This window comes from Dasypus novemcinctus, chromosome 1 (genome assembly GCF_030445035.2).
Source record: "Dasypus novemcinctus isolate mDasNov1 chromosome 1, mDasNov1.1.hap2, whole genome shotgun sequence".
NCBI classification, from domain to species: Eukaryota; Metazoa; Chordata; class Mammalia; order Cingulata; family Dasypodidae; genus Dasypus; species Dasypus novemcinctus.
Window position 1 is genome coordinate 126395551 of NC_080673.1, and position 19942 is coordinate 126415492.

A 19942-nucleotide genomic window follows, 5' to 3' on the forward strand; every position below is an offset into this window, starting at 1 on the left:
TCTCTGTGTCTCATTTTGTTGCATCATCTTGCTGCACCAGCTCTCCCCTCAGGCCAGCTCTCCTGCGCGGGCCAGCACTCTGCGTGGGCCAGAGCACTCCACATGGGCCAGCTTGCCTTCAACAGGAGGCCCCGGGGATCAAACCCTGGACCTCCTATTTGGTAGACGGGACCCAAACACTTCAACCACATCTATTTCCTTGACTTACTTGTTTCTTTCCCTGATTTAGTTGTCTGAAGCTGCTTCTTTTGCCTGTAGAGAAAGATCTGGGAGAGTGATCCAGAGACAAGTGTCCTGGTTCCGTCTTTCGTGCCTCATCTGATAGATAGCATATAAGCACCCCAGTGTGCTCATGGAGGTTACTCTTCTCCCCCTGGAATGGGACCAGGGACCCAAACAGGAGAACAGACTAGCGCCACACCACACCAAGAAGGTGGTGGAGGGGCCTGCAAGGGCACCGAGAGCTTCTCCTGCTGTTTTAAAGCTGTGTTTTATTGATTTGGCACTGGCCCAGTTACTGCAATCCTTTAACTGTTTTTCTGGAGCTTTGAGGAAGATGACTCTGCCAGTTTTTTCTAGTTGTGCAAAGATTCTGTGGGGAACTGCACTCTGGAGAGTCTTAGGCTGCCATTTCGGTTCACCAGAAGTTAGAATGTTTTGAAAGTTTGTGTGTGTGTGTTTTTTAATGTTTACCACTACAATTTATGCTCCTTGTGTGTTTTCTGACACCCATTTTCTTCCCTCTTTCTCCAGAGTAACCCCACAACAGACTCAGTGTTTTCATTTCTATGTCTATTGTTATTCTTGCTTCAAAGTACTGACATATTGATAAGTATTACATAGCACAGTTTAGGTGCTTTTTCAACTTTAAAATGGTATCATGATGTATATTCTGCTACTTCCTCTTGCTTTTCAATACTACTATCCTAAGTTACTCTACTTGATTAATTTTAACTGTTGTCTAGTATTCGGTTTTATGCCAATAGCATGGTTTACTCACATTCTCCTGCTGATGGGATATCATGTTGTTTCCATTTCTGTTGTGAATAAATAATGCTGCAATGAATGCTATTGTACATGTCTTGTTCACAGGTCTGAGAGTTGATGACATTGCCTTTTGATAATAAAATAAGGAGAGAAAAGGGAAAAAACACTGAATGATCAGCACAGGGAATGATTGTTCAATTGCAGAAGGAATGAATAGACTTGGAGATTAGGTTACTCCTAAAATTATTGTGAAAAATTTTAAGATGGGCAAGTGTATCAGTTAGCTACTGACACCATAATGCTATATAACAAACAACCCCAAACTGAGGAGTTTAAAACAATAGTAGTTTGTTTTTCTCTCACAGATATGCTGAATGGTTAGGGCAGCTCTGTTCCATATGTGTTCATTCTGGGGTTAAGTATAAAGGGGCAGAAGCTACCTGGGAGAAGCTCTTCTGGTGATGTCAGATTACAAGAGCGCATAGTCAATTTTACATATACCTCTCAAGCTTTTAATTGTGTCACATCTACTAACATTCCATTGGCCAAAGCAAGTCAAATGACTGAATCTGAAGTCAAAGGACGCAGACATATACTCTGCCCGTGGAGGTGAGGGGAGAAAGGGACTAGTTCTGGACAATAATCTATTTTATCAGAGCAGTGTATTGATAGGAGTTGGAAAGTGGTCGGGAGCTGACAATATGGCCAATTTTGTCAAATTGAACAAGGACAACTAGAGAATTCCCAGCATCCAATATTCAGGTTTGGAAACAGATAGAAACATAGTAGATCTCAATATCCCAGGAGGGTGTTAGGTATGAAAACAAGAGCTTCTTAAGAAAAAGAACTCAACCAGTAAGCCATCAAATCTTTTTTTTTAAGGTACTGGGACCAGGAATGTGGGAAGCCAGTGGGCTACACTGGCTCTCCTGAGTTCTTATTTTTGTTTGTTTGCTTGTTTGTTTTGTTTTTGCTTTTAGGAGGTACTTGGGATCAAACCCAGGCTTTGTACATGGGAAACAGGTACTTGACCACTTAAGCTACGTCCACTCCCCAATTCTGATGTTTGGAACTATGAAACAATAACATAAGCAAACATTTTTTTAAAGTGATGTGGGCTATGGGTGGAAGGCTCTTTGTCTCTTCAGAGATAACCTAAGCTGAAGGCTGTGGGTGTGAAACAGTAAGAGGCTGCAGTCCTGCCCTTAGGGACAATAACAACAGGCTCCAGTCCCAGGAAACAGTTTAACAATGCAAGGGCTATAAACTTTAAGTATTTAGGGGAAATGCAAAAAGTAAATATCCTAAAAGGCTTATCTAGAATGTCTGGAGTTCATGCTAAAAGCTTACCTAAGATGTGGAAGATATATATGCTAATTGAAGCTTATTAAACTGAAACAAAGCGACCATTTGGCCTTTCCTCGCCGTATAAAAGACATTTGAAAATCTTGTTCAGGGCTCGGGATTCAAACAGAAAGCTCCCGAGTCCGGCCAGCCGTCAATAAACCATTTTTCCTTCTCAAAATCATTCCTGAGTCCTGGCCTCTCTATACTCAAGTAATTAAACTTCTCTCAAATTCTACAACAAAAGCACCTGATATGCTAGGCATTGTGGTAAATGCTTTACACACATCATTTTATTTAATTCTCATCCCTTCTGATGAGGTAGGTCCCATTATGTATTAATATTTTTAAAATATGAGGAAACTGCACAGAGTTATTAAGACCCTGGCCCAAGGTCATATAGTGTAAGTGGTACAATTGAGATTCAATTCAAGGAGCCTGTCTCCAAAGCCCAGTTTGCTTTAATTGCTACACTGATTATAAAGCTAAGAGTGCCAGGAAGTTCACCAAGGAAGCTGCCTCCAGGATAGGGGAGAGGAGAAAGGACCAGCTGTTATCTAGATGAAATGACTCCTTTTTTAAGTTAAAAAACTCTATAGAAGAAACAAAAACAAAAAGTAAAATAAAATAAAAACTTTAAAGTGATAGTAACATTTTCTAACAGCCAAAGCAGGTATTATTATCTTCATGACCCCCATCAGTTCAATAGACAGAGAATATAGGCTGATTGGATGCAGTGCAGTCAGTGGGTCCCTTCCATTTCTGGAATTCCAACAAAAGGTAATTTCATTATTTCAACAAATAAGCCTCCATCTGGCATCTTTGAGCTCATGTGCTGCAGCAGGAAAGGGGCAGGTGGTTGGATATTCTGGCTTCTGTGATTCACAGCTCTGAACCAAACTGTGATAGACACATGTAATAGGCCCCCAAAGATATCTACGCCCTAATCCCCAGAAACTGAGAATGTGTTCTATTACATTGCAAGGGGAAAATAAGAGTACAAATGACATTAAAGTTGTTAATTAACCTTAAAATAAGGAGATAAACCTGGATTATCTAGGTGGGCCCGGTATAATCACAAGGGTCCCTAAATGGGAAAGAGGTGGGCAGAAGAGTTAGAACCAGAGAGATGGCATCCTAAGAAAGACTTGATGGTCCACTGCTGTCTTTGAAGATGGAAGTAGGTGATGATTCAAGGAATGCAGGAAGCTACAGAAGCTGGAAAATGCAGGGAAACAGATGGTTTCCTAGAGCCTCTGGAAGGAAACTGCCAGTACTTCGATTTTAACCCTTTGAGATCCATTACAGTTCTGACCTGCAGAACTGTAAGACAATAAATTTGTGTTGTTTTAAGGCACTAAGTTCTTGCTAATTTGTTATAACAGCAATGGGAAGCTCATACAACACATCTCTGGGCATAACCTACACTGGGTGGTGGCTGCTGCTGCTTTCAAATCAGGGTAGTCAGATATTCCAATCAGAGGTAAACATTAATTAAATGAATATCATGGTCATTGCTAAGAAAAGTCAAAGGGCAAAAAAAAAAAAAAGAGTTCAACTTCATTAGGTAATACACCTTTCTTTAAAAGTTCTCATGGTTAAATAAAACACATTGTAAAAAGATGTACATTGAAAACTTTTGTTCTCACTCTCTCCCCATCCACCATGTTCTCTCCTTTCTTTAACTTCTTAAATATTCTTTTATTTTTTCTTAATGCAAAATCAAACAAAACAAACACAAATTATCACCTCACACAAAAAGATTAAAATTCATCAGTAAATACTTTTTTTTAAAGATTTTTTTATTTCTCTCCACTTCCCCACCCCACCCCCAATTGTCTGCTCTCTGTGTCCGTTTGCTGTGTTGTTCTTCTTTTTTTTTAAAGATTTATTTTTTTAATTTATTTTTCTCCCTTTCCCCCCAGTTGTCTGCTTTGTGTCCATTTGCTGCGTGTTAGTCTGTGACCACTTCTATCCTTATCAGTGGCACTGGGAATCTGCGTTTCTATTTGCTGCGTCATCTTGTTGTGTCAGCTCTCCGTGTGTGCGGCGCCATTCCTGGGCAGGCTGCACTTTCTTCCGCGCTGGGCGGCTCTCCTTATGGGTGCACTCCTTGCGCGTGGGGCTCCCCTATGCGGGGGACACCCCTGGGTGGCATGGCACTCCTTGCGGGCATCAGCACTGAGCATGGGCAGCTCCACATGGGTCCGGGATTTGAACCGCGGACCTCCCATGTGGTAGGCAGACGCCCTATCCATTGGACCAAGTCTGCTTCCCTGTGTGTTCTTCTTGTGTCTGCTTGTATTCTTGTCAGTGGCACCTGGAATCTGTGCCTTGTTTTATTGTGTCATCTTGCTGCGTCAGCTCTCTGTGTGTGTGGCGCCATTACTGGGCAGGCTGCACTTTCTTTCACGCTGGGCGGCTCTCCTTACGGGGTGCACTCCTTGCGCGTGGGGCTCCCCTATGCGGGGGACACCCCTGCGTGGCACGGCACTCCTTGCATGCATCAGCACTGCGTGTGGGCTAGCTCATCACATGGTTCGGGATGCCCTGGGTTGGAACCCTGGACCTCCCATGTGGTAGGTGGACACCCTATCCTTTGGGCCAAATCCGCTTCCCCAGTGAATACTTTTTGACTATATACTACCTGTAAGGCACCATGCTAACTGCTAAGGGAGAGTAAAAACAAAATAATGAGACATAGATCTGGATCTCAATGAATTTATAATCTAATTGAAGTCAAGACAAACCCATATAAAGAGTATTTGATGCTTTATTATTTATATATAATACTAAATTCTGGGAAAAGGACTTTCAACATTATAGGCTTTAGGAGAAGAGGAACATCAAGAAGATTGGGACAGGCAGGGAAGCCTCTCAGGAGGAGGTACAATTTGAGTGGGTGGTGAACATTATTATTTTAAAGTATTTTTGCTCTCTTTTTTATTTCAAATTGGTGTGATCCACATTTCTCAATCATGACGTAAGGCTATTTTCACAGCTGTTACCTTGAGAAAAGTTTTAGCAAAAATGTTAAAGTGAGGAAAAGGACTAGGCCCAATGATTTGCCATTGAGATGTTTGTAAATTTTTTTTATACAGTAAGTTTTAATACCAGAAAACATTTTTTTCCTTCAGTCCTTCAGTAGGATAATAAATTATGCTCTGTAAATAGGACAGGAACTGCTTCGATGCTGAGGATAATCACCAACTTAGATTACTTGGATGTGAGATGAATAAACAAGAGCAGCGATTTTCAAAGCTTGATCCCTGACCAGGAACTTGTTAGAAATGAAAATTCTCTTGGATCCACCCCTAGACCTACTGTTTTAACGATTTCTCCAGGTGCTTCTGGCTCAAGCTAAAGTTTAAGAACCACTGGTTTATGAGGACATGGTTCCTTAAATGGTAGAGGAGCTGCAATAGATGAAACAGAGAGATGGGTTTGCTTAAAAAGCCAGTGGACTTTTTTACAAATTTAAAGTGATGAGTTTTCAACCAAGAAAGAAGGTATGATGGTGTTCTACTTTCCATTCTGCATGTTAATACCTGACTCCCATTTGGAGAACACCAAAGTTGACTACCAAGTCCTACCTTATCCTGGAAAATACTGGGATGAGCATGGGTATGTGGGGAGGGGGGGGGGCGGATATTTATTGAGAATCTATTATTCACCCCAGTTATTGAGCAATGCGTTCTGCATACATGGTTTTATTTCATGTAAATTAGGTGCGATTACCTTTATTTTGCAAACATAGAAACAGGTTAAGAGGAATTTAGCAACTTCACAGGTTGTGTTCCACCAAACTAGGAAGTGATAGGACTGGATTGGAATGCAGAAGGAAATGAGTAACAGGTGGTGTTTACATGTAGGATTTTTTTTTAATTCAAGTTCAGGGTTTAATCTCTTTCGTTTCAGGATGTCAACTTTAAAAATGCACTGTAACAGTTTTTTTTTTTTGAGCTTTTCTGATTGTAACAGCTGCCCAGTTACTTCCACTTAGACTAGAATCATGACATAGCATGGTTATAACACTAATATGATATTTTTTCCCCTTAGAGGATGTTTCCTTAGAAGGCAATGATAGCTGAAGTGTTAGATCCCAGAAGCCAGGTCTACAGTCATCTAGAAAGAGAATACAGAAAGCATTATTTGATAAATTTTTTCACAATTCTGAATTGGGAACAATTTTACAGTTTTGTAAGAAGCTAATTTACTTATATCATCCTTTTCCTCTGCTAATCAGAGCAATTTAAGAGTTAAATATAAGATTTTAGGGCAAAGTTATTGAAGTAGATTTAAAATATATGGTGAAATGTGAGGGAAAAACTAAGAAAAGCAAATAGTCACCAAATGGTTTAGGATGTTAAAGGTGTATTTGCTATTACAGTGCTGTGCTATAGCTAGATTATACCAGTATGCAGAGTCAATTACTAAATATTCAGGAATTTAACATGCCAGGTGTTAAACACAACCATTTAAAAAAATTAAATTAGATGAAATTAAAATTCAATAAACTATATAAAAAATAAAAGTAATATGTACTCAGTACTCAGCACATTCTAATTATTTTACTACATTTACTATTATCTGTGGTTTTGAGTTATTTATATCTACTATATCTGTACAGTGGTGATATTATGGTGTGGTACTGAGCATCTCTTACCAACTCCACATTCAATGAGATTATGCTGGTAGGTTGAAATTGGCCATGGTGGGAGTATTTACAACACAGAAACCAGCAAATGCTACAAATCAGGGTTTCCATGGCCTCCAAAGCCAGCTGTTAAACATTTATCAGCACCCCACTGGTTATAATAATGGGAAAATTTTAATTAAGATATGATTTGAGATCACATGTTTAATTATTTGGGTTCATGATAGAAAGCTGTAATCAAATGGCATTGAAAGAAAGACTGTCTAAGAGTTCATGCAGAAAACAGCATAGTCAAAGGGCTTAACGGAAACGTTTAATAAAGGGACTCTTCACAGAAGTTAAAAGACTCCATTGGGATAATGAAGCCTGCAAGGTCTAAGGACCAGGATGAAACCATTCCTAGGATGATCAGAAACTGCCTAAGAACTGACATGGGAGAGCGGCTAACAGGACTTGTCGCCAGGGCGGGATAAAAGCCACTGCCAGAACCACAGCAAGGCACGAGGGAACAGGGCAGGAGGGGGTGTATGCACCCCAATGTCTCTCCCATCCGTATTTCCATTTGGCCAATTTCAGCTAGAAACTAAGAGGAAGAGAGCCTAAGAGAAGCAATCTGCAAAAGTCTCTTTCCTGGGGCACAGAGCAGGTCCCAGAATCGGTGTGGGAGCAAACTTTTCTGAGTTAATAATGTTGAATGTGGGTTAATTTGCAAAAGTTCCTTGGTGGGATGTTTAGGGATGAGATCTTGAAGCTTACTTTTAACAATTTATGAAAATTCTCCAGAGATTAGGCTTCTAATAAACTTTCATAACTTACTGGTCTTGGAATGTGGTGACCTTAAACCAAAATGAGCCTAGGGAGAAAAGTCTAAAAGTATTTTTTTTAAGGAAGAGTTCCTGTAAGGACATAGCGTGGGTCTCTTATGTGGTATCAATCAAGTGACAGAAATTTACACAAGCATTAAATCCAGGTTATAGGAGCTTTGGACCATTTTTAAGCAATACCAAGTAATGACACATGCTTATGAAGGTATTCTGGCAATGAAATTCTGGGACTTATTTGAAACTTTCACAAATAATCTTCCGAACCATGATCTACAAACCATCTCAGTGGGGTGTTATGAGAACTGAATGAGGTAGAGAATGACAAGCGGTCACTGCTCCTGACTGGAGCATTGGCAGATGTGGTCAACATATTACATTATTGTCCCTAGACTTTTACCTATTCTCTTAGATACTCTTACCATGCCATTCTAAAGGACTCCTATTAGACTTTTTGCAGGCTCATTTGGGGACAGAATCTCTATAATCCATTGTGGCCTCTTAATATTAAGTTGAGCCATATGGAACCACTGATATTGGACTAAATTTAACCTTTACAACCAGCAATTTCATGTGGTTGAACATAATAAATAATCCAAATAGATTCTCCTCCCCCCACCCCCACAGTGTCTTTCTTCAAAACATGAGATACTTTGAAAAACTAAATGAGAACTCATTTCTTTCCACTTACCCTCAATGATTTCTGAATGCTGTGGCCATGAAATTTCAGGCATCCAGAAGCATTTTCATAGCCAAGTTTAGCAATTCATTGATTAGTTCCTCATAAAGCTTCTCCATGGGCTCTATAGAAATGCACTCCAGGGCTTAGAGCCCGTTAGCAAGGGACAATCACAGGAAACTGTGAGGAAGTGAAGTTTACATGAAGTTCCTGGTTCTCAGGAACTCTTGGGCTTCTTGTGGCATCTTTTTTTTTTTAAAGATTTTATTTATTTATTTATTTTTCTCCCCTTCCCCCCCAGTTGTCTGTTCTCTGTGTCCATTTGCTGCATGTTCTTCTTTGTCCGCTTCTGTTGTCAGCGGCATGGGAATCTGTGTTTCTTTTTGTTGCATCATCTTGTTCTGTCAGCTCTCCGCGTGTGCGGTGCCATCCTTGGGCAGGCTGAACTTCCTTTCGTGCTGGGCGACTCTCCTTACAGGGCGCACTCCTCGCGTGTGGGGTTCCCCTACGCAGGGGCACCCACACATGGCATGGCACTCCTTGCGCACATCAGCACTGCATGTGGGCCAGCTCCACATGGGTCAAGGAGGCCTGGGGTTTGAACCGCGGACCTCCCATGTGGTAGACGGATGCCCTAACCACTGGGCTACGTCCGCTTCCCTCTTGTGGCATCTTTTCGCCTGATTTTATGAAGACATGCTTGCTCAGGTCTTGCTGAGCTTGCAAATATGCCATGAGAAGGTGCCAACAGAGCTCTGTAGGTCACTGTCACTGGCAGTTTTGTTTGTTTTAACCATTCTACAAATGTAAAAGGCACACAAACATGCAGGCTTAGAGAAGGCCAGACTGCCCCGGGCTCAGTTACATTCTGACTCTGCCATTTTTCCCTTCATAAGCCAATAAACTTATGTGGAATTTTGGTCATCTCCAGGGGGAGCTATGGGTACTTAGGAATCTTGGCGTGTACCTAAAAAGATATCACCATTCTCACACTATATCAAAGATCCTGAGATGGTTTGATGATAATATAGTGTAAATAATCATCCTATTGTATTGCACCTGGGGATTTTAATTATTCCTCTTTACCCTGGATTTTCAACTGATTGCAAAATAATAGCTATGATGATTTGGGGATATGTAATTTATTCAGTGTCTTGCTCTAAGCACAGTTAATATATGCCTCAGATTAAACCCCATTAGAAAAGTTTTTTCCACAAACTTTGCCTCAAATTTCAGAAGGATTTTGCCTTTTCCAACTTGTCTATGCTCATGAGATAAATAATCTGAAAAGAATATAGCAAAAAACAGATTGTCCTTTATTAATAAAAATTTATATAGTGGCATATGCTATTGGAGAAATCAGAAATTATTAACACACAAAGTGGTATTAGAAATACAAAAATCATTTGAGAGTCAAGAAATCAGGTTAACAGCACCACAAATGTTTTACTCAGTCTGCACACGTGTGTAGTATCCAAGAATAACAAATACCTAAGGACACTAAGACTGAATATCATACACTGTGCAAAAACTTTTCAACACTATTTCCCCATCCAATAATAGGAATCTGCAAAAGTCTTGCTGGAGGCCTGGGTTACAATAAAAGAACAGCAAGGCAGAAAGAATAAAGGTACAGCGCATTCTTTCATTTAACCTTCAAAGCAAGCATGTAAAAGCAAATAGCAACCCCTGAGGGGTTTTTGTTCCTTCTCACCCAAAGACATGGTGTAAAAGGTTAGTAAAACACACACAAAGCATTGGTGAGAAAGAATTTTGACTGAAATATAATCCTGCCTCAATCACCAAATTGTCTGCTCGCTAATATACAGTATAAAATATAAATGAAACGGGCAATTCTGTATCAAAGGAGTAAATCGTTAACTCCATACCTCCTAACACTCTTAGTTTAGTAAGTATGTATCTTCTGGGGAAGTACAGGCTTTTCATAAAGTGTAAATCATTGGGGGAAGGGCAGAAAGACAGGGAGGCAGGGATACTCCAACGGCTTTCCTTTCACCCAGGACGTTGGCCTCGTTATTTCGCACCTTATAGCTGGAGCCTGCTGGAGCACTCGGGTCTCAGGCTCCTTTCCTTTGCACGCGAGATCCACTCTTCCTATCTGCACTCTTCCCCTGCATGGGTCCTATTTATTTGTAATTGATGGGGTACGTAAAAGAAACATTTGAGCACATTTAGTGAGTAGGCATTCCTGAACCAGGTGTGATTTTAAAAAGGCCAAATCAAAAGTTGCACCACAAATGAATTGGTTGCCTGTCCTGCCTGGCAAAACAAACGCTGGATTGTTCTGGGGAATATACCCTGCTTAGCTGATGAGCTCTCCAGCCATAAGACACCAATTCTGGATGTCCATGAGGCTTATACAGACATTTAGCCCTAAACTGTAGGAGCTGGTCTCAAGTAGCATCTGTCCAGTCAGGAGTTTCAGGCTCTGAGTTCATCCTTTCCTGATAATTTTACACTCATCTCAGAATGTGAAGTTAGACTTGACCCTAATCTCCTGCTCTTGATGCCGACTCAGTCTCACTTACTGCCAGTACATTACAACTTTTCTGTTCATTCCTCCTTAAGACCACCTCCAGATCCAGGACTAGGTAAGCGATGTTCCAATTAGAAGATTATTTCACAAACCAAGCAGAAGAGATCATTGCGTGGGTTTTTTTCCCCTTCTCCCCTTGCCCTTGTGATATTGCCACCATACTCTCTTGCCTCCCCTTTGCTAAATTTCTTCCTTTATCACTCACTCATTGCACCATTTATTTGATCACTTAAATATTTCTGGAGTGCTTGGTATGTGCAAGGCACTGCCAAAGAATCAAATGTGTAGCTCATATGAACCCTATCCTCAAGAACCTTGGTGTCTGTTAGAGAAGACGAAAACCTTTCATAGTTCATTCTTTCCAGTTTTTCATATCAAACTGTTTTCAGTTTGAAACACTTCTGTGGCAAAGTATTTCTCAAAGGGTCTTGCATCATTCAAATACTAATATTCCACAATGTGAATGCTCTGTCATTTGCTCAGTGATTATGATATGCCATGCATCAGAAGAGATTTCTGAAAAATGGAACTGTCTCCAATACAAAACAACATGACATGCATGCTTATGTTTCTGCCAATAAGACAGAATCAAAAAAGAAGCAAAAAAGCAAGCTGTATGCATACTACCTACAAAAGAGTTATGCTGATCATTTGAGTGCTAAGGTATTTTAAAGCCATATGTTTATGGCCTTGTCATGTGCTGATATGGCAAAATCAAGTGCCTGAGCTACCAGAAAAGAACTATTTCCCCCACCCCCTCAGAAGAGAAATCCCTGAAATACTCCAGCAGGAACAGTGACTCTGCTGGGTGACATGCAGCAAGGAGAACCACTGTGCACCTGTTAACTCTGATTTGAGTCCAGTAGGTTTTCTCCTGCTTTGCTCTATTCAAATGAATCACTTATGTGTGTGAAACATTAGCAAAATAAAAAATGACAGTTAGCAAAGCTCATGGGCTTATCTATTATTGAACTGGGCAAAGCCTGGGGTAGCCGGAAAGTGTGGAGGGTTTTTTAAGCATCCATGGCAAAGTTGAAGACAATGGCCATGATGCCTTGCCCCTGTTCTCCAGCATCCCTCCGTCAGGGAGGGCTAGCTGACACTTCCTCAATTCAGTGAAAAAAGTTGGAAACAAAGAGATCTCCCTAGGCCTACTGTGAAGTGCAAAGTGAACCTGCTCTGACATGCCTGCCAGGCCCTTTATCTCCCCAATTTCCACTACCCTCAGTAAGAGATTCCTCTGTGCCCGATGTCTGACAGGAGAGTCCCAGAGATTTCTCAGTAGTTTGTGATTTGTAGAGAAGTCTCGAGCACTTTGAAACCTCAGGGTGAAAAGGGCTCTGGAAAGCACAGTGCAATTAGGGGCCATCAATAGGCCGTCAAGTGGAAACAATGACAAATATGTAAGCTGTGCTGATTAGCAGAATTAGTCTTGGGATCTAAGTGTCAGCAGTTCAAATTCTGCTGTCAAGAGGCCAAGGAAAAAGCCAAATAGGAAAAAGCTGAGGGTGGAGGAGGAAACCAAAGGACCCGTACCCCTCTCGCTCTCTCTCAGATCTGCCACTGTGCAATTCCCCAGTTTTTTGAACCCCATCGGCCAATACGATTGTCTAACTCCTGCTCTAATACCTAAAGTACTTGTTTCCTAAGATTAGCCTTACAGGGGGAGCAATGGTAGCTGCTGAGAATATTAAAGGGATCCACAGAAATAACTCTACTCAAATACTCTGGGGGCCTTAGTGGTTCTTTGTTTAATGAGGTAGCTCAGTTGTGAGTTGATGCATGTGATGTGCCGCTGTCTGCCACTCAAAGCTACAGTTTTCCCTTTTTTAATCTGCAAGGTTATAAAAATACCAGTATTTTCCCCCGGTTTATAAAACTGATTTTAGAAAAAAAAATACACATGGGTGGCCTCCATTAAACTTCTGTCCCGTCTTGTAAATTGTTGTGAACTCTGACTTCCAGATTCAATTTTTTGACTTTAGCGCCTTTGAGCACGTAAGTGCCCTCGGTTTCACTCAGGATGTTGACATTCCGCACGGTGCAGTATTGCCGGTTTATGTTCTTCTCCACCCTGTCCGGGTTCCTCTTAGACACATCCACCTTGGTATTCAGAGGGTATTCCTCCAGAATGTCCTCCATGGGCTGCTTCTTCCTCTGTTTCTGGCATTTCCTGGTGATGAAACAAGCCACCAAAAACACCAGAAGGAGAAGCATGATAGCTGCAAGGGCGCTGCCAATGGATGCCCCTGTTTGGGACAGAGAAGCAGCTACAACAGGCTCTTGTATCTCCAGATTCAAGGACTTCATGTTAGTGCCGTTCTTGACTTGGTCCCCTTCGTTGTCATAGATGAGGGAATCATCAAGGGTCAGTTGGCCACTGGGGTCCACCAGGTCCCTTCGGTTGCGCCTCAGAGGGGCTGTAAGAGAGCGCTGGACCCGGGGCCCTGAGATGGTGTCTGGACCAATAATATAGATCACCTGGAGGTACCACTGATGTCCTGCTTCCACCTATAGGAGGAGGAAAACAGGGAGACAAACCCAACATGTCACTGTTGTCCACACACCACCTCTGAAGAAAGGAAATGGAAAGATAATTGTCACCCTGTGCCTTGATAATAAGCGGCTACAAAAAACCATTAGCAATGGTTGGTGTCTACTAACAGACAACTGAACCAGATATTATGGGTTTAATTTTCTTTCCAAATTTGGGTCTTCTTGGTTCAAGTATTTAAATTCTTCTCTGTTTCCCTACCTGACAATGGAAGAGCCTTAAGAATTTTTCATGGTCTCTTTAGGTAAGAGAATGCTTACAAAGTGATTTGTCAGACTTGGATAGCAGTGGACTAATATTATGAATAACCACATTTAGGCCTAGTGACCTTCATTTGTTTGTTGTGTTAATTCACAATTTACTGATAAACTTCAGCTACAATGGAATCATTCAACAAACATTCACTAAACACCTACTCTGAGTATAATATGTACGTACATCACAAAAATTTGCTAAATCTGAAAGCTTCCTCCATCATCCCCTGGGAAGTTATACCACCAAGAATTTTATTTCCTTCTCATCTGCCCTCACTGAATCCTCCCATAGAAATAACTTCCCAAGAGTTATAACATTTTGAAATCCAAGGTCATGGATTAATATTTGGATGCAGAAAAAAATGGAATTTGATCTTGGATTTTCATGCTTATTGCTGGGATTTGGGATATTTTGCATATCAAATACTAGTAATTCTTGCCAAAATTGCTGCATTGTATTTATGATATTGTAATGTTCTCCAGGTACCTGGGAAAATCAGCTGGCCCAGCATAGAGCCAAAAAGATGGGCAATATAAAAGGACATAGGAAAAACTAGAGTATGGTATGCTATCTTGATGCATGAAATGACAAGGGACTATATGCAAATTGAATATTTTGATCATTGATTTGGTCTGCTGGGGATAAATGGTGAAAATTTTGGGTGAATGATAAGCTCAATAATAATACAAAATACCTGTGAGCAAAAAGAAGAAAAGATAGTCTATAGATGATGTAGTAATTCTTTCTGCAACTTTTAATGTGGACTTGGTCCAATGCCCCTCACCAAACTCACCTTATAGAGTGCGTCTACTTTCAGAGTAAATCCATCCACACCAGGCATGCTACTGACCATGTGGAAATCAGGCAACTCAGAAGCAAAGTGGGCCTCAAAAGGCACATCATGGAAGTACTTATCTGTTACCTCTGGCTGACTGCGGTCCTAGAATACCAGAGAAAAGAAATGTGAGATTTAGCATGTTGGCAGGTGCTCAATGAGAGGAGAAAGGGACTATCCACTATGCATTTGGTTGAATGGGGAGAGTATGTATTGCGGAAGCCCTCTTGTGAGGGTGACCGCTACCTCTCAGCACCAATTGTTCTCTTCAAAGAAGGTCACTTGGTAGCTTCTGTGATCTCAAAAGACAAAAGAATGGGATAGCCTAGACCAACGATTTTTAAAATTTTTGGTCTCTGGACAACTTACACACACAAAAATCAAGGATGACAAAAAGCTTTGCTCACGTGTTATATATTTACAATATTTACTATATTAAAATTAAAACAGAAATTTAAAAATAATTATTTCACTAAAAATTAAAAAAAAACCCATTACAAGTTAGCATAAGTTTTACCATAATTTTAATGAAAATACCTATATTTACCTTCTCCCCCTAAAAACAAGGGTGTTGTGTTTTACATTTTTGCAAATTTCTAGAAAAAAAGTGGATTCCCTTAACTGCTTCTGCATTCCATCAGTTGCAATATGTTATTTTGGTTGAATTCTATGAAGAAAGTCTGAACTCACACAGTTATGTAGTTGGGAAAGGGAGGAATATTTTAATAACTTTTTCAGACAATTGTGGATATTCTTTTTTGATACTATTATCAAAGCTTGCAAAAAGGTAATTTTTTAAAAGATTAGTTACAATGTGGAATCTGAAACCATATCAATAAATTTTTTACATTGGATCCCTTGAGCTGGCTTATTCATTTGTCTGCTTGCTGTTTGTTTTGTTGTTTTTAGGAGGTACCAAGATGGAACTTGGGACCTCCCATGTAGAAAGGAGATGCTCAGTTGCTTGAGCCACATCTGCTCCCCATCGATAAACTTTTCACACTCTACATTTATAAAAGAATGAGCATGAAAAAGGTAAACATTGTCTTAATATTATTAGAAAAGTAGTTTTGAGCTCGTGGACTCCCTGAGAGAGGTTTGGAACACTCAGGGGTCTCTGGACCATAATTTAGATACATTGGCCTAGACTTTCTTCTTCCTGGAATGTCAATAATAGCTTGTCTTGCTAGCCACCATGACCATCACATTGGCAATATGTACTAGGATTTAGCTTATCAGAGAGATCCAAAAGTGGGGCTCTATCTGCTTTAAGCCCTCCCATAGCCAAGGAAATCAACCATCCCTGGAGTGTCAGGTGTTGAACACTGACGGCTAGCATACCAGCAGCAGGAACCTGTGTTTTAGGTGTTTGTTAGGCTGAATGCATCCATACTGTGGCCCTTCATTGTAGATTGTCCCTGTGGGATCAAAGAAAGGCACATAGCCATCCCTGCCAGTACAAAGGTAGACTTTCTCCAGCTGGAGTTTGTAAGCAGAATTGAGGTTTTGTTCTGGATTCCAAAGTACTCGGCCATAAAGGATTTGACCTGAAAAGATCAAGGGGTACTAATTAGGCCAGACTTAATGATTAAAGAAAAAAAAAATGGCAAGGGTAGAAAGAATCAGCACATGCCCTAAGGGACGAAAATACCTCTATGATTCCATATGCTCTTAAAATATGCATTCATTCTTTTATTGCTTCTTTTAGTCAGTAAGCAATAATTAAGCAGTTAAGGTCTACATGTGAATGCACTCTATTATGTGCAGGGGACACAAAGGTGAGAGGCATGCAGCTGAGAGGACAGAAATTAAAGTAAAGCAATTGATTAAAAAGTAGCTAATATATACTGAACTCATATCATCTGCCAGGTACTATACTAAGTTCTTCACCTGTAATAACTCATGTGGTTCTAACAATTTCACAGATGAGGAAATTGAGGCAATGAGTAGTTAAGTGACTTGCTGAAGGCCACAAAGCTAGTGAGTGGTAAGGGTAGCATTTGAAGTCAAGGTACTTTGGCTATAAAACTCACACTCATATCCACCACAACAGAAGATTAAGTACCAGCATTAGAGGAAGGTACATAAGGCCAAATGAGCACAAAGCATAGCACAGAAATCTGCTTGGAAGAGGTATGGGACAATTTAAAGAGGAGACTATATTTGAGCAGGAACCTGGAAACATGAGTAGGCATTTGTTAGAGTATTTGGGGTGGAAAGGTGAGGCAGGGGGAAGCATTCTAGGCAAAAGAAAGTACATGTACAAATCATGGAATGCTGGCAGGGTGCCAAGTCCTGGTGTATCTGCTGTTTCCTTAGTGCATGCTGAGGCATCAATGTCTTTTACTTTCTCTCATTTAATCCTTCCATGAACCCAAGAGATAGTTTTGATTATTCTCCTTATTTAAAATAACTTGTCCAGGAAACTAAGGCTACGACATGGTAGGAGGATAATTTGAGCACATATCCTTCTGACTCCAAAGCTAGTGCTTGTCTTCCATCTAAGTTGCACTGAGAAAAATCAGTATCGCTGGAGGAAGGATGTGGAGAGATCTTGAAAGGCAAGGCTTCTGGGGAGATAGTTTGGTTATGCTCAGGATTCTGGACTGAGTGTGCAAGTAATGAGGAACACTGGAAGTTTTTAAGTAGGGAGGTAATATCAATACACGTGAACTTTAAGACATGGAGAATAGACTGGATACAAAGAGACTAGCGTCACAGAGACCAACCGGGAACTATTTTAATACTCCAGTGGGAGACAGGGACCTAAATGATAGGTGTGGGCATGGGGACACATTCAAGAAATGTCTAGGAGGTGGAATCCACTTATCTTAATGATAGATGGGATTTGGGAGGTGAAGAAGTTGAGACAGCCCTGAGGGTTTCGCCTGGGGTACCAGTCAATGAAGTAGCAGTTGTGGGAAGAGGAACACATTTGGAAGGGAGAGAGAATAAGCCTAGTCCTAGATATCCTGAGGGGGGTCTAAAAGACATCCCCACTTGGAGCGGCTCAGTAGATATGTGAAAATGATGCTCAGGAGAGGCCCAGGGCTAAGATCAGACTTTATAGAACAGCTGAGGAGTAGAAGGAGTTCTGAGTCCCTCTAGGAAGTTCAGAGTAAAGGGATGTTCAAAGCCAAGGCGACAAGTAGAGATGGCACTGAGAACTGAGAACAGAATGGAGCCAAGCATGGAACCTGGGTGACCAACCGGGAAGGGGCAGAGGACAGTGATCCAGGGCTGGAGAATGAGAAGTAGTCAGATGAGGCTCATGCCGAGGAAACCAAATCAAAGGAAAGTGTCAAAGCCCATTGATTTGATGTCATCAGTAAGAGAGTTCATTGGCGTGGTAGGACAAAATCCAGTCTGCAGCAGACAGAAGGAGGAGGGACTGTGCAGTAGGCGATGGGGCAGTGTGTGCTCACTGCTCATTTAAGAAGTGTGACAGAACAGAAAAGGAGAAATTGGGCTGATGTTTTAGGGGGAGATAGGATCAAGGGAAGGTTTTTTTCCTGTGATAGGCAAGATTTGAGCGTGTTTTCAGAATGAGAGAAAAGACTCAGGTAAGAGCAGGAGATTAAAAGTAAGAAAAAGGCAGAGGAATAATTGAGAAAGTAAAGGCAGATAACTAATTAATTCATGTATTCATTCAAAAAATATTTATTGAGCACCTAGGCACTGGTGGTACCGGACACAAATTTGATGTTTTATTATAATCTCTGTACTCATAGGATTGCAGTCTAGTGATAGAGATTGGCAGTAAATCAAATATATAATTGTATATTATAAAATACTAAAAATTGTGATGGTGTATTATAAAAATAAACAGAGTGCTGTAAAGGTAAAAAATACAGAGGTCTATTTTAGATTTTCTGGTGTGTTCAGGTTACTTCCTGTTGAGGAAGTAACATTTTAAAAGTAGAGACCTGAAGGCAAAGAAGCAGCTAGTATTCTGAAGACTCAGGGGAACTGAGTTTGGGTTGGGGACTATTTCAAGCAAAGAAAACTTGATGAACCTTATATATAAATACACTTGGCATCTCTTTGAGGCTGGGAGGTGGTAGGATGGTATGGATATCATCTGAGGAGTTGGGAGATAAAGCAATTTACCCAAAGTTAAACAGTGTGTTAGAATCTGGTTGGAAATTCCAGTCTTACCAGTCAGACCAGTACTTTACCATGGTGCCAAACTGCCAATCACTAGAGTGCCAGAGGCTCTGCCAAGAGCTAATCTTATTTGAAACAACATGAAAGAACATGGGTCTGTTCCTGGACTAAACCTTGGCTGCTCTAGAATTAACCCTGGGGAAATTGTCACTGGGGAGATGACTAAAAGCTGATGACAAACTGGAAATGCTGGTCCAGCAACTTAACCGGAAGTTTCTCAAGTCCAGGCAGAGGCTTTCATCTGCTGGCAAAGGAAGTGACTTACCTTTTGAGAATGTTCCTTTGTAATCCATTTCAGCCAGTGACATATCAGATGTGTTGGGATCCATTAAGAACACCTTCTCATTGTTGCAGAGCTGAAATTCAGTATTAAGTGAATAGACAACTGGTACGGGGCGGTTGGTCTGCTGGAATGCAATGGGTATCAGGAATCTAAACGTGGGAGAAACAAGAGCTCTTTAAGAGCAGGGCCAACATCATATATATCATTTGAGCTGCCCTCCCTTTTCCACCCTTCTCAGGAATATGAATAATACTTTGTTGTATTTATTGAATATTTACTGAATAAAGAGATGTATGATAGAGGGACTTTATTATGAGGTCATAACGAAGTTAACCTATTCTTTTGAATGGGACTAATCAAATTCATCTTTAGAACTCTTTGATACCCATGGCTTTTTTTGGCTCTTTTATTCTCAGGGTCCCCAAAGTTGCTCTTTTACTCCCGGTACTATGGTACCCTAGCTAGGCTTCTTCCCAGATCTGTATGTGCTGAGACTAAGACTTTTTCCCACATGAACAAAACTGATTTAGCCTATTTCCCAGTCTTCAGGACATTGCTAGGCATAGTCTCTTGTCTTCACCTTTCCTCCCACTTCCCTGGCCGGCATATTCAGTCTTGAATCTGCTCCTTTTTCTGCCTCCCTCTGACCTCCTCAAGATTCAGTCCTGGACATACTACTGTTCTCACTATAATTTTGCCCTAGCTGATCTTGGCTTTGTCATTGAGTGCATTGCTTCTCTATAGCAGTGATTCCAAATTTAATTATCTAATTCAGACTTTCCTTCTTAGTTCCACACATGCAT

General features: G+C 40.8%; 1 protein-coding gene across 1 annotated transcript in view; it reads right to left on the reverse strand.

Moving 5' to 3' along the window:
- Positions 1–9783: 9783 nt before the first annotated feature.
- FRAS1 (Fraser extracellular matrix complex subunit 1) overlaps positions 9784–19942 on the reverse strand; it is a 537120-nt gene continuing 526961 nt past the window's right edge. The window contains exons 71-74 of the mRNA XM_058296546.1: positions 19122–19288; positions 16031–16236; positions 14648–14794; positions 9784–13556 (exon numbers count right to left, since the gene is read on the reverse strand). Coding sequence (XP_058152529.1) covers positions 12963–13556; positions 14648–14794; positions 16031–16236; positions 19122–19288 — 1114 coding nt within the window. The 3' untranslated portion in view covers positions 9784–12962. The remainder of the gene's footprint in view (positions 13557–14647; positions 14795–16030; positions 16237–19121; positions 19289–19942) is intronic.